At 40.1% G+C, this 14098-nt stretch overlaps 1 protein-coding gene across 3 annotated transcripts in view; it reads left to right on the forward strand.

Annotated features, from left to right (window-relative positions):
- Nucleotides 1-14098, forward strand: part of SPOP (speckle type BTB/POZ protein) — an 87850-nt gene that overhangs the window by 16943 nt on the left and 56809 nt on the right. For all 3 annotated transcript variants that reach the window (XM_085873154.1, XM_085873155.1, XM_085873157.1), the window contains exons 3-5: nt 2496-2617; nt 4986-5137; nt 5243-5370. In XM_085873154.1, the coding sequence (XP_085729280.1) occupies nt 2496-2617; nt 4986-5137; nt 5243-5370 (402 nt within the window). The remainder of the gene's footprint in view (nt 1-2495; nt 2618-4985; nt 5138-5242; nt 5371-14098) is intronic.

A 14098-nucleotide genomic window follows, 5' to 3' on the forward strand; every position in this document is an offset into this window, starting at 1 on the left:
TGTGTGTGTGTGTGTGTGTGTGTGTGTGTGTGTGTGTGTGTGTGTGTGTGTGTGTGTGTGTGTGTGTGTGTGTGTGTGTGTGTGTGTGTGTGTGTGTTGCTGCGGGCCGGGGGTCGGGTGAGAAGACCACCGGGTGGGGAAGCTATTTCGGGTCCTACCAGACTCCGTGGAATTGCAGGCCATCGCACACGGATAATTCCATGACACAGCGGGTCGCTAACCGACCGTGAACGGCAATAACTCAACCACGTGACCTCGGGTCCTCCGTCTATAGGTTAACCGGGTTACCTAATCAATCACGTGACCTAATTACCAGGGCTCTTGTCCTTTTAAATGATGAATGTTGAGGAGGAGGAGGAGGAAGCAGCACATACCATTTTTAGGTCACCTGGACTTTAGTCAAGTGAGCTTATGTGATCGAGCAGTGAGTGAGTCAGTCAGTCAGTTATTCCGTAAACACTTCAGTAATTATCGCTTGCACCAAACGCATGATTTTGATGAAACTTGGCCACAAGCTTCATGTCTAATGCCTAACAAAGGTTTGTTGACTGCATCAAAATCTGCTCTCATTGAGGGGTCTACAGAGTTCTTTTTAGCAGCGTCTCGCGTAGCGAACGCTGCTCTAAGAGCTCGGCGTTGTTGTTCTTATTCTTGTTGTTGTTGTTGTTGTTGTTGTTGTTCTTCTTCTTCTTCTTGTGAAGACAAAACCTTTATATTAGGACTCGGCTCTTTTATATACACGATCCGGATCTCCTTAAAGACTGAACACTTGTACACATCCTCGCATTGACAGTGCCTTTTGAGAGCGTCTATCATGAACTTTTAAATATATTCAGACATTTGCTTTAAAGTTTCGAAAAGTTCACGTTACTATTATTCCATTTAATATATTGTAATTTCGTAAATACATTATTTATTTTGTAAATACACGATATTTCATAAATACGTAAATACACTATGACTGGTCTCGTTATTGGCTTAATCAAGGCACATGACGAAATATCGGAAGTTGTTGTTGTTTTTTTTATTTTTAGCCGACAAAACCTTAAGGACGCTGTTCATGGACACATTTGTCCTTGTTTGAACAGAGTTCCCCCCCCCCAAAAAAAAAAATTGGTATTTGCTCTCTTCTCTGAAACTACAAACACAATTTTGATGAAACTTCACCACAACCTTCATCACCCGTAATTGACCAAAGTGTATCGACCGCATCAAAATCTGTGTTCATCAAGGAGGTCTATGGGGGCGGGGGGTGGGGGGGGAGTTTGATCTCCCAAAATAGGTATTTGCTCTCGTCTCCGAAACTACACACAAATTTTGATGAAACGTGACCACAACCTTCATCACTCGTGATGTACCAAAGCTTGTTCACGGCATTAAAAAAAAATCAGGGTCTATGTGGGGATGTGGGGGTTTGAGTGACTCTTGCTCCTGATCCAGGTGAGCTTCAGGATGCGCGGTCCTATTTTTATTTAAATCTTTGGTATCGCTTGGCCATGGTTAGAACCGCCGACCTCCCAGACTCGGAGCGGAAGCTCTAACCATGACTCCAACCGAGTGTGGGCTGAAGCCTTCTCTTCCAATGAAAACTTTTGTGATCATTTTGAAACTGGTTTCGTTTTAGATTTGCATGCTCATTGCAGACAGCCATTATTTTCTGCATTACAACGCAACTTTAGCTACCACTGATATCATATTTGTCCCGGACGTTGTCAGATCAATGTGTTGGTCATTTTCAACCATAATATGAACACTTTAGAATTTTGCATGAAAATAATGCAAATCTCACCTTTTGAGGCTTAATTTTGAGGCATGTATATTGACCACATCATTGATTTTGTCCATTGGTATTTATTCTTTAAAAAGCTGATCTGAAATATGTTTACATAAATATCTTTAATTTAAAACAAATGGTTGACGTGTACGCTTTGTGGGATGGAAGGAAATAATACATTTTTTGTGGAGATTTTATATTGGAATGTTTTTGGTAAAATTTTATTTTGGTAGCTTAAGTATCTGATCTGCTGCATCTTCAAAATGTAATTTTAATTAGTCATGGTGGTTAAAATGAATGGTTATTTCTGACAAAAAATTTTTAATAACAAAAGGTGACGATTCACTGCTGTTGTACTTTTGGTCACTGCTTGGATCTTGTTCAATCTGGCCTGTTTTGCAGTGGTTTCGTAATGGTCCTTATTATTTATGTCAAAGTGCACGGATGTCTTCAAATTCACCTGCATTACATATGTAGCACATTGACAAGTTGCACCTTCAACAATCCTCTTCCTCATCTTCTCCATATTCCTCTTAAATTCCCCCTCGCTCCCCTCTCCATCCTCCCTTCACTTCCAGTTGCACCTCTCTCCTGATATTCAGGCACTTTGAGATCTGTTCCAACCAAAAAAAATAAAACGGAACATCTAGATTCGAGAGACCATCATTATGTTTGGCTTGCTTGGCTTTTCGTAAATATAATATGTTGATGTCTCCCTTAGGTGAAGGTTGTAAAATTTTCTTATATGTGGACCATCAACAACTTTAGCTTCTGTCGTGAAGAGATGGGTGAAGTTGTCAAAAGTTCAACATTCTCTGCTGGGACGAATGATAAATTGAAATGGTAGGTCTGCTATAAATTTTTATAACACCTTATGGTGTTGCAAGCAGTTATATTTACATTTGTTTCTTGGTAAGTATGACCTCAGTTTTCATTCAAGTGACTCACATGTAATGCGCATGTTCATCTCCATCCAGTCCAGCAATGTAATTTGGCATCCCTGCACTGTGGGCTCATTGGGCGATAGTCTGGTTGCAGATTGGCAACTCTCAATTCGTGACCAAGATGTCGGCACCGTTGTAACTGTGTAAATGTTTGGAACAACGAGTAGTTTTCTGTTTTCTATGGCGGGAAGATATGAATGGAATTTTATTTTACAGACTCTGTGTATCGGGTGGGGGCATCATGACTGGACAGACAAAATGTGTACCGGTGGATAGAAAAGCTTTCAGAAGACAAAGTGTGCACACAGAGTCCTGGGAGACCAGTCGAGGCCACGCCAGCACAAAACATCGCCCATGTGGATGAACTTAACTGTAGTGATTGGTGTAAGATGTTAGCTGACATTGCCAATGAAATTGGCATCAACCGTGGGACTGTACACACGCTTGTCTGTGACCAACTAATCTTTTGAAAGGTGTTATTGAGGTGGGTGCCCAAAATACTCACAGAGAAGGCCTAACGTTTGGCAACCTTTACAGTCCTACTCCAGCACTTCCTTAAACTTTGTATAGGCACTGTATCTTACAAAACATCTGTGTGAATAAGTTTAACTATTTGGTTTAAAGGATTAAAAAAAACTTTGCACATGGTCCGAAGCTCATAGAAGAGCAGAATAACGTAGCAAAAGGTCAACAAACACAAAATGAAGTTAAGGGAAACAGTAAGATGGAACATTCAGATGCATCACAGCACAACTAGTGGAATTGCAGATGAAGAATGGGAACAGCATATTAGCATGTGTAGTGAAGCTCAGATTATAAATGGGAGAACAATCTGTCGTAGATGGCAGCAGATTTGGAGATCGCTCAAGGGAAGAGCTTGTGACAATAGACTCTGAAAACATTTGCATCGGTTGGAAAAGATGGGAATGAATGGCAAAAGATAACAGTTTTGTACCTGAGGAAAGTAACAAGGAAAGGTTTTCTAGTGGAATTCATCGGACCTGGAAGAGCAGGAGTTTGGCAGAGAGATGATAGGGTGGGAAGAACAAATCCAGAATGATATCGATTTTCCAAAAAAATCCAAAAAAAGGAACTACAAGGCCAACAACATACCTGCAGTGAGCAAGATGCATACATACCCTGAGACTCATCTTCTTGTGACAAGGCAAGATTAGAATCAGTAATACCAGTACACAGTGGAGCGCCATACTGCCTGATGCTTCAGATGAAGACTCAACGTGGTTAAAAGCTACCTACAGAAAAGGAAAGATTTGCCCCTGTGGAGAATTTTAGAGGTGGCAGCTGGCTTTGCACCAACATAGACCTGGTGTTTTGCCGAAGACAGTTTGTGAATGATTGTGTGGCCCACGAGAAATCGATTGGCGAATTTATCCTCCTGACGGGACAATGAGAATATGGGTCTTTCCTGCATGAAAAAAATAGTCCGGGTCGATGCCCAGTGCTTATTTTTCTTCAGATCAGTTTAAAGGGACCAATGTTGCAGCCAGTTTGCAGGAGGGGAGTGCACCTGTTGGTTATCTGCAAAGTGATACGATTGATTTTATATTTTTTCCATTGACATAGGTCACTGATAGAAATCACAGACAAGATTGGTCTCTCAATACTACCTGGAAAGATGTGGACCTCTCGAATTAGAGCATCCATGAAGAAATTGCCATGCAAACCAACATGCTGAATCTGAGTGTACGGAACATCTGAGAGCAAGTGTTGGAGGGAGCCCTAAATACGAGCTGCCCAATCTTATTAGAGACCAGATAGAGAAAAGATGAGTCCTGAGGTTTGTTGCAATTGATTCCATTACTTTTCTTGTGATGTGAAGAAGGCTGTCTTCCTACAGTTGAGAGGGTCAACGTTTGTACAATTTTTACGAATTTGGTTAATGTTGGTGATTTCCCCCCCCCCACCCCCCCCCATGATGCAAGCAAGTGTCCCTCATATAATAACCTGGAAAAGGGCAGCAAGAGAGGAGCAGGCAAAGCAGTTAACCATTTAAGTATAAACGCATTGGTGCTGGTGGCAATGCAAGGGCCAAGAAGTTATTTTACAGGATGATAGCATTTGGATTCATTTTCTGATGATTGGCATCATCGTTGCACCTCTGCACAAGTTTTTTTAAAATGAAATTAGTCTCACATTGTTTACACAGTGCCATATTTTCTTTTTTATGCATTCAAAGTTCAAAAGTATATACTTTTTCTTTTTTCATTATTTACTTTACAAAGTTGTTTGAAATATTTTTTCTGTAGGTGCCTCAGGGTAAACCCGAAAGGGTTAGATGAGGAAAGCAAGGATTACCTTTCCTTGTACTTGTTGCTGGTGAGTTGTCCAAAGAGTGAGGTCCGAGCAAAGTTCAAATTCTCCATTCTTAATGCCAAGGGAGAAGAAACAAAAGCCATGGGTAAGTGTTTCTTTATTTTATATACAAAAGTGATGTTCATGTTCTCGGTGTGTCTGTTGCATTTAGTGATTGCCACATTCTTCATTAGTTACTTTACTTGTACAGAGAGCCAGAGGGCATATCGATTTGTCCAAGGAAAGGACTGGGGCTTCAAAAAGTTCATTCGGCGAGATTTTCTACTTGATGACGCCAATGGATTGCTTCCAGATGACAAACTCACACTTTTTTGCGAGGTAACTTTCCCTGCCTTTAATTTTCACTCTGAGCCACACCTTGACAACTATATCAGCAAATTTAGCATCAAATGCTTGTCGATTCAGTAGCACATTTTACAACTCCTTACACCATCATTAAAAACTGTGTTTGTATGCAATGTATTTGTAGGGTAATATCCTACGTATCAACATATTGGTGTGGTTGATTGTTGTATAACGAAATACTCCCCTTTATCGGTGTACCTCAAAGGCTGCCAGGATGGTGTAGAGGTACGTACACCTCTGATTCATCTACCTTGGGTTTGAATCTCAGTCCAACCGTAAACTATCTTGTGTCTCACAGGTAGGACGATTCATCAATGAGTGTGTCGTCCTTCGGATGGACGTTAAAACTGGGTGTCCTTTCTGCCGGCATTAGTTTGTGGACATTGAACATCCCGCGGTGTCCTTCGCGAAGAGTAGGCGAGCTATTGCCGGCACCCTCAACAAATTACAAATTCCTGCTCTAAATTACAGGGTACACTGCATCAGCAGCACAGCTGCCCTCCCAGCAATAACGCAACCAGCAGCCACATGCTGCACATGAAACTCAAGAGTTGAAACATATGAATATGAAATATGAAACACGATACCTCATGCAGTGTTCAAGTACATACTTCCATTTTAATAAAATAATGATTTTAACATGTTGACTGCCGACGATGAGTATACTCGTAGTGCTCGTGGGTGTACCAGATTCTGCCACTACGAGTATTTTCGTGGGAAAGATGTTATTATATTGTAAACAGAATATGTTGCCGTGCCAGATAATAGAACAAACGATCCGATGGCAGTTCGGTGAACATAAATCTACATAATAATCATGATCATCATTATCAGTGTCCATGAAAAGTTTTATCACTTCATCTGCATTCATACACACCATTTTGAAGCATAATGACAAGGAGCAAAAAAGGGAAAAATGCGTGGTACTCAACACACGATATACGATTGTCGATTCGGTGCTAAAAAATAATCCAACCTGAGAGCTCATACCTGACATAACGTGGAGTTTCCCCAGCAATGGATAATAAATGAACTTAGATTTGTTCATAGAAGGGTAAAATTAAAAAAATAAAGTTCAGGTATATGCACATGCACACCTGGTTTGTAAATGGTGTGTACTCTAAGAGTTGGCAGTCAACGTGTTAAAGTTTAAAAAAAACCTAGAAGTTTAGCACCACTGAACACAATCGAACACATCACCACCCAATCTAATACAATACATTAGTTATTTGTGCCTGTTGTATGTGTCCATTATGATGTCCTTAAAAACAGCAAGTTTCCTGTTTGGAATGATTTTCAATTTTGTTTGATTGCCAGGCACGCAGACAGTGTAAAAACATTATCTCACTCCTCTCTGCGGACGTGCGACCGGGTCAAATTCAGAAACAAAGTGCGTTAGACTTGTCATTCTATTCATGTTCCGATTTGTGTTCAAAATATAACATTCAATTTCACTAAGCTGTTCCTCGATCATAAACTGATAAGACAGACAGAGACACCGGAAGAATTCCAATGTTTTAAACGCACGCCATGTTAAGGTATACTGTATAAAGCAGCTTAATATGTCCTTCCACCATGGCATGGCATTCTAACAAAATAAATAAAAACAATATTAACATTGAAACAAAGCATATATATGAATTGATGCTAATAATATTTACAGCAATAATAATAATAATAGTATCATATGGCAATAATAATAATGAACGTATAATCCCCGTGCTGGCCCAACGACATCTGGGTTTGGTGAAAGGCAAACTAATGCTCAAGTAAGACAGCAGTCGGGTATGCAAGAAAGCTGTAAAGACCAATTAAAATTTGCTCAAACGGACCAACGGGCCCACTAGTTACAAAATAAGGTGCAAAAACGGATCTCTTCGATTACAACCCGAATAGCTTATGCGCCCGCCTCTGTGCCTTCAGCACACCATCCATCTCCATTTGCTCTTATCACTGGCATGATTTTTTTTCAATAGTCTGTTTAACAGTGAAAAATATAACCAGATGGAAGGGAACGACGAGGGTTCTATGGAATGGAGGGGAAAGACAAGGGTCCTACAAAATGGAAGGCAAAGACGAGGGTTCTATGAAATGGAGGGGAAAGACGAGGGTTTTACAAAATGGAGGGGAAAGACAAGGGTTCTATGAAACTACATCTTGGCAAGCCTAAATTGGCAGTTGCAATACATCTATTCTAAGCATGAAAAAATTACAATATAACTAATTAACCCCTTAACCGTTATAGTTAATTTTTATTGCAATATCTTGTACATTTACCACAGTCTCATATCCTGCTCTATTTACCAAGCTTGCTGCCTGTTGGCACGTAACCCAACTTCATACCTGGGTTTTGACTACCTTCACTCATGCAGTCTACAAGTTGCTATCAATGGAATCCTTTCCTCTCCTTTTGCAGTGGAGAATGGAGTGCTCAAAGATATTGTCATGGGCCCAGTTTTGTTCCTGATATGTACACGAACAAGTTCTCCCATGCTATGGAAAACCCTCTCTTCCTCTTTACTGATTACTATATTATGCTTTATATCCCACTGACAGGCTATCAGTAGCTGCGTCGTTCTCCGTCGATCAGTAAATTGTTTCATGGTGTCTGGAAGTCCTTTTTCCTTAGCTCATTGGAGTACTGCTCCCCTTCAGGCTGGCACTGCTGCCTCAAATCTATTTCCTGGATTCTGTACGATCTAAAGCACAACAATGGTATGTCCCATGATGAGGCTTGACAAAGGCTTGGTGCTCTCAAATCGAAGTTACAATTTGGAAATCACGTTTTAGATCATCTCTACCGAGATGACCTAATAAAGCCGGACCAAATGTCCGTCCGTCCGTCCGTCAACAATTTTTCTTTCCGATCTTGATGAAACTTAGTATGTGGGTAGAGGTCGATGAGTGTTGCACAACGATATAACTTTTGTCCGGGTTCAAGGTCAGGGTCAAGGTCACGAGGTCACGTAAGTTATAAAAATCGCCATTTTCAAAACCTATCTAGTCTGCCATTCTACAAGATATTCGGCAACTGTTTATTGATTATGATAGTAAAAAATATTATCTTGTATCTAACCGGACATCTTTTTAAATTTCCGTCCCGTTTGGCCGCCATGTAACCTGGAAGATGGTCAAAAACACCTCCCGGTACAAAGAAAACTTTTTACTTCCGATCTTGATGAAATTTGGTATGTGGGTAGAGGTCGATGAGTGATACCCAACGACATATTTTTTCCCGGATTCGAGGTCAGAGTCAAGGTCACGAGGTCACGAGGTCACGAAAGTTATGAAAGTCGCCATTTTCAAAACCTATTGAGTCTGTCATTTTAAGAGATATCTCGCAACGGTTCATCGATTATGATAGTAAAAAACATTATAGAGATGACCGTCACCCCCGCACGGGGGTTATTTTTTCACAATGCTTTCACAATTTGTCGTTTCAATTACTCGCTAGGATTTGTAAATCCCATTAACCTGGTAATGGTTACGTAAACAGGGAGATTTGTGGCAAGCAGCCCCATGTTGATCAGGACCCTTGCAGCAAGTTCTGGTGTATGGCACAGGGATTCATACATCGTAGTCACCATTCCAGTTAAAAGTTGTGACTTGTACTACTCCACAGATCGGCCTGCTAGCCCTTCTCCTGGGGGAAATCCACTTTACTGGTAATAGCCAGCGGTTCCCAAGCACTTAGCGTATGACCATGCATTTTGGTCTCTCCTTGGTTGTAATCTTAATTTGTGGGTTTCAGAAGGTGGAATGTAATCCTACCAAGACTCAAAGTGTCCACCTCCATTTGGGTAAAGCATATTTCAAGGATCAAGTTGTGAAGTTTTGTTGTTCTCAGATCTTTGTTCTGAGGGTTCTTTTCAGGATCGACACTAAACCCAAGACAGCCTCCAACTGTAGTTCATTTATAATACTATTCCCTGGGATGGTTTTTTAAGATCTCACTGTTTTTTTTTTGTTTTTTTTCATCACTCCCGTTGCTCCAACTATCACTGGCACAATGTCGGCTTTCTTCAGCTTCCAGGTTCTCTTGACTTCATTTTTCAGATCATGATATTTCGTCATTTTTTTTCGAATTTCCACATTATTCAGACCAAACTCGCTGGGTACTGACACCTCGATTAGCAATGCCGGCCTTTCCTTTTTGTGTCTGAGTACGATATACGATATACTATGTACTATGTCGTATGTCTGGTGTTGGCTTAATGGTTTGGTTGGCTGGCTTGGGATCCTAGGGTCCTGAGTTCAAATCCCGCCACCATTGAATTAATACCAGGTAGGGTTGACTCGGCCTGTCATCCTTCCGAGGTTGGCAAAATGAGTACCAGCTTGCTGGGATGATTGAGCCATTTGAGTATTCTGCGTTGGAGTGGTGACCCATCCTGGATTATGCCCAATAGCCCAGGAGACTGCTCCGGCAGCACCGACACTGTACAGATTATGTTCCCAATGGTTCTGGTGGTGATATGTCCATTCACAATCCTTTGATTTCTAAGTTCGCTTTTGATGGGATGGACAGGCAGTATATGAGTATTACGTCCTCATTTTCAACGATAGCTTTTGGGTTCGTGCTTCCATGAGTTTTCTGAAAATAGGTTATTTAAGTTTTTGCAGATTTTCCAGTTTATTACTCTGCATATTTTGTTGTGCTTTTGTGTGTCCAGCTGTTTTGACATGAGTTATTATTGTTGTTGTTTTTTTTACATCAGTTTCGAGCTTGCCGAACTTTCACTTGTCCGAATGACTCAATCCCGCCATCTTCTTAAAACCATTAGTAAAGTGTCCTTTGTCTTGGGCATTTATTATGCCTTGTTCTCCATCCCAGTTAAGCTGACTTCTTCTTAGCCATTGTAATGAGCTTTTTTTGTCTATCCCCAAGCTGTCCAGCTGCTTTTTGAATCTTCCTGTTCTTTAGTCGCTCTCCCAATTGTCAGTGCATATTTGTTGACATTTTGTTTCATATTTTTCCTTTGTCATATTTGCAGTCATTGGGGCTGTATTCACTGCTGTTTCGATTTAATGTGTAGCGTCTTATATTTGTACCTATTCTTGGAAATTTTTTGAAAGAAGAGTTAAGAGATCCCTTTTCTGCCTATTTTTTTGTTATTCAGTAGAAGAGCTTTAAATCATACATGTACAGTTGATGTGTCACCTTTCCTGTTCCTCTTGACATTCTCTTTTTTCAAGCGATAATGACTGAAGTGTTTACGGACTGACTCACTGACTGACTCACTCACCTACGGACACTGCTCAATCGCATAAGCTCAACTGACTAAAGTCCAGGTGAGATAGCAACGTTAACCGAATCAATGCTAAGTGAGGAATTACTGGATGTGCTTTTGTTTTACCATGAGATTTTGCCTTCAAGACAAATGCATGTGTATTTGTTTGAGGTGCCTTGTTTGACTGTGTATTTTGATTTGAGGATCGAAGTACACATCCTTAACTTTATTCATATTTGATTTGTTGGTTTTTTAAAACCTTTTTTGTGTACTTAAAAGGCTTCTCTCAACAAAGGTAATGGCCAGTGGTGCCCAAACATAAACATTTATGAAATGACCATGAATTTTCTTGTGGGCAGTGATGTATGTGTTTTGTTTTTGTGTGATGATGAGTTTAAGTCTTTGGGTGAAGGTGCATGTACTTTAGTTTGACAAGATTTGACCATTATTTGGGCTGACGTGCACGTACTTAAGCTTTGTACCTGGGTTTTTCAAACCTTTTTTTGAACAACAATGGCGTTTCTCAACAGAAACAGAAAATGTTGATTGGATGACGAATGACGATGCATTTTGGTACTGCAGGCTAGGATATATTTTTAAATGACCATGTGCTTTGGACTTATAGCCAAGGCGCAGTGCCATTTGTTTGATTGTGTACTTTGGTCTGGGAGATAAAGTACACATTCTTAGCTTTGCCAAGGAGCTAGAAATATGGTCATGGATTGATTCCTTTACTTATGCCGGGTGGGTGAGCTGGCGACTTGCCAATAAAAGGCTTCTAAAGCCTGTGTAGTCCACTAATGCTGCAGTTTGCAGCTGACACTGATTTATACAGGGGAAGACTTTTTTACAGACTGCAACTGAGCCTGAATGCCTGTTTAATATATACGTATGATTAGTAAGAAAAAAAAGCATCATTATACCTTTATGGCATATTTGTGAGCATCTCGATTGCAGAACCTTCTGATTGGCCGACACATATCGGAGAACATCTTAATCTTGATAAATATGCTTCTTTAGGGAAAATATTCCCTTACAATTTATAACATAAATTAGAACTATCTTTTTTCTTGAACATCAACCATATACAATTGAATGCGGGGAAACACTCCATCGTCCACTGCAAGAGGAGAGGAAAAGTTATTGTAGAAGTTTGGTCCATTGGCAAAAATTTGGCATTTTGCATTTGGGGATGCCTGTTTTGATCTAAATTCATTATCACAAAAATCAAAGTGAAAGAGGTTATGTTATAGGAGGATACAAATTCACTATCTCTGGCCTTTCAGGAAAATTGTTTTTTGAAAAACTCAAAATCATGGTGACAAAAACCCACACACACAATTTTACATCATGTTTGAATGAACATGTTGATGTAAAACTGTTTGTTCCTTTGAATGCCCAATTAAATGGATTGCAAATCTATTCCTAAGGCTGTCTTATCTGGTAACAGTTATAACCAGCGTGGTTGCTGGAAGGATTAAACTTTCTTTTACACCACTGCTGTCCAAGCATGTTGCATTTGTCCAGGCACTGTGGCATTTTGGAACCTGAAAGCTTTTAATACCATTTTTGGAAAAAATTGCACTTCCCCACCCAATTCCACATCCCCTAATTTTGAATGAAGTTTTGAAGTTGTTCATCCAGATTCACAGTATATGTGTGTGTGTGTGTGTGTATATATATATATATATATATATATATATATATATATATATATATATATATATATATATATATATATATATATATATATATATATATATATATATATATATATATATATATATATATATCTTCTTTCGGCTGCTCCCGTTCGGGGTCGCCACAGCAGATCATCCATATGATCCGCATAGTGGTTTGGCACATGTTTTACGCCGGATGCCCTTCCTGACGCAACCCTGGTCGCCTCTTACGACACAGGGATATGGTATACCTATTTTAACCGGGGTATACACCGGCCCAGTATACTGGTACTCATTTCGCCGACCTCGGAAGGATGACAGGCTGAGTCAACCCCCTGGTGTATTAATTCAGTGGCCCAACGGGGCTTGAACTCAGGACCTTTTGGATCCCAAGCCGCTGCCCTAACCACTGCACCAACACCAGGCTTATAATTATATATATATATATATATATGTATATATATATATATATATATATATATATATATATATATATATATATATACATATACATATATATATATATATATATATATATATATATATATATATATATATATATATATATATACACACACACTGTACACACACACACACACACACACACACACACACACACACACACACACACACACACACACACACACACACACTTGTACACATACATACACTGTCGTGGCCAAAATATTGGCACCCTTGCACTTTTTCTAAATAATGCACCATTTCTTCCAGAAAATTGTTGAAATTTTAAAATCTTGTGGTATCCACAAATGTATTTCTTTGGTTTGCAGTGGAACAAAACAAAAAAAGCTGAATAAATTATAAATCTTAGCTTATTCCATACAGAAATCCTAAAATGGCCCGGTCAATATTATTGGCACCTTTTCGAAGTTGTTAGAAACAATGAGATTTCAAGGAGGTGATTCTCCTTTACTTTGGAAATGAACTCACCTGTGGCGAGTTGCAAGTGCCTGCAATATAAAAATCACTCATTCAACCAGTTTGAAAAGAGAAAAGGAGTCATTCTGCTGTTTTGTGTCATTGTGTGTACTGCAATGAGCAGGTAGAAAGAAAGAAAACCAGAGAATTGTCTGAGGAGGTCAGACACAATATTGTAGCCAAGCATGGACAATCTCAGGGTTACAAGTCCATCTCAAGAGACCTTGATGTTCCTGTGTCCACCGTACACAATGTTATCAGGAAGTTTAAGGCCCATAGCACTGGAGCTGACCTCCCTCGACCTGGCCACAAGAGAAAACTTGATCAAAGATTGCAGTGAAGGATTGTTCGAATGGTGGAGAGAGCACCTCGATCAAAACACACCTGAACAAGCCAAAATCCTTCTGGGAGAATGTCCTGTGGACAGATGAGACCAAATTAGAGCTTTTTGCTAAAGCACATCATCTCTGTTTATAGAAAACAAAACGAAGCCTTCAAAGAAAAGAACTCCTTCCCTACAGTCAAACATGGAGGAGGTTCAGTGATGTGTTGGGGTTGCTGTGCTGCCTCTTGCAATGGGTGCCTTGAATGTGTGCATGGCATCATGAAATCAGGAGATTACCAAGGCATTTTTGAGCACACTGTTCAACCCAGTGTCAGAAAGCTCCGTCGAAGGTCATGGGTCTTGCAGCAGGACATTAACCCCAAATACACTTTAAAAAGCAGCCAGGAATGGCTCAAGACAAAACGCTGGATTGTTCTGAAGTGGCCAGCAATGAGTCCAGATCTGAATCCCATTGAACACCTGTGGGGAGATCTGAAAACAGCAGTTGGGAGAAGGCACCCTTC

This window comes from Eptatretus burgeri, chromosome 3, assembly GCF_056783735.1.
Source record: "Eptatretus burgeri isolate ZD-2024b chromosome 3, Ebu_testis_v1, whole genome shotgun sequence".
Taxonomy (NCBI): domain Eukaryota; kingdom Metazoa; phylum Chordata; class Myxini; order Myxiniformes; family Myxinidae; genus Eptatretus; species Eptatretus burgeri.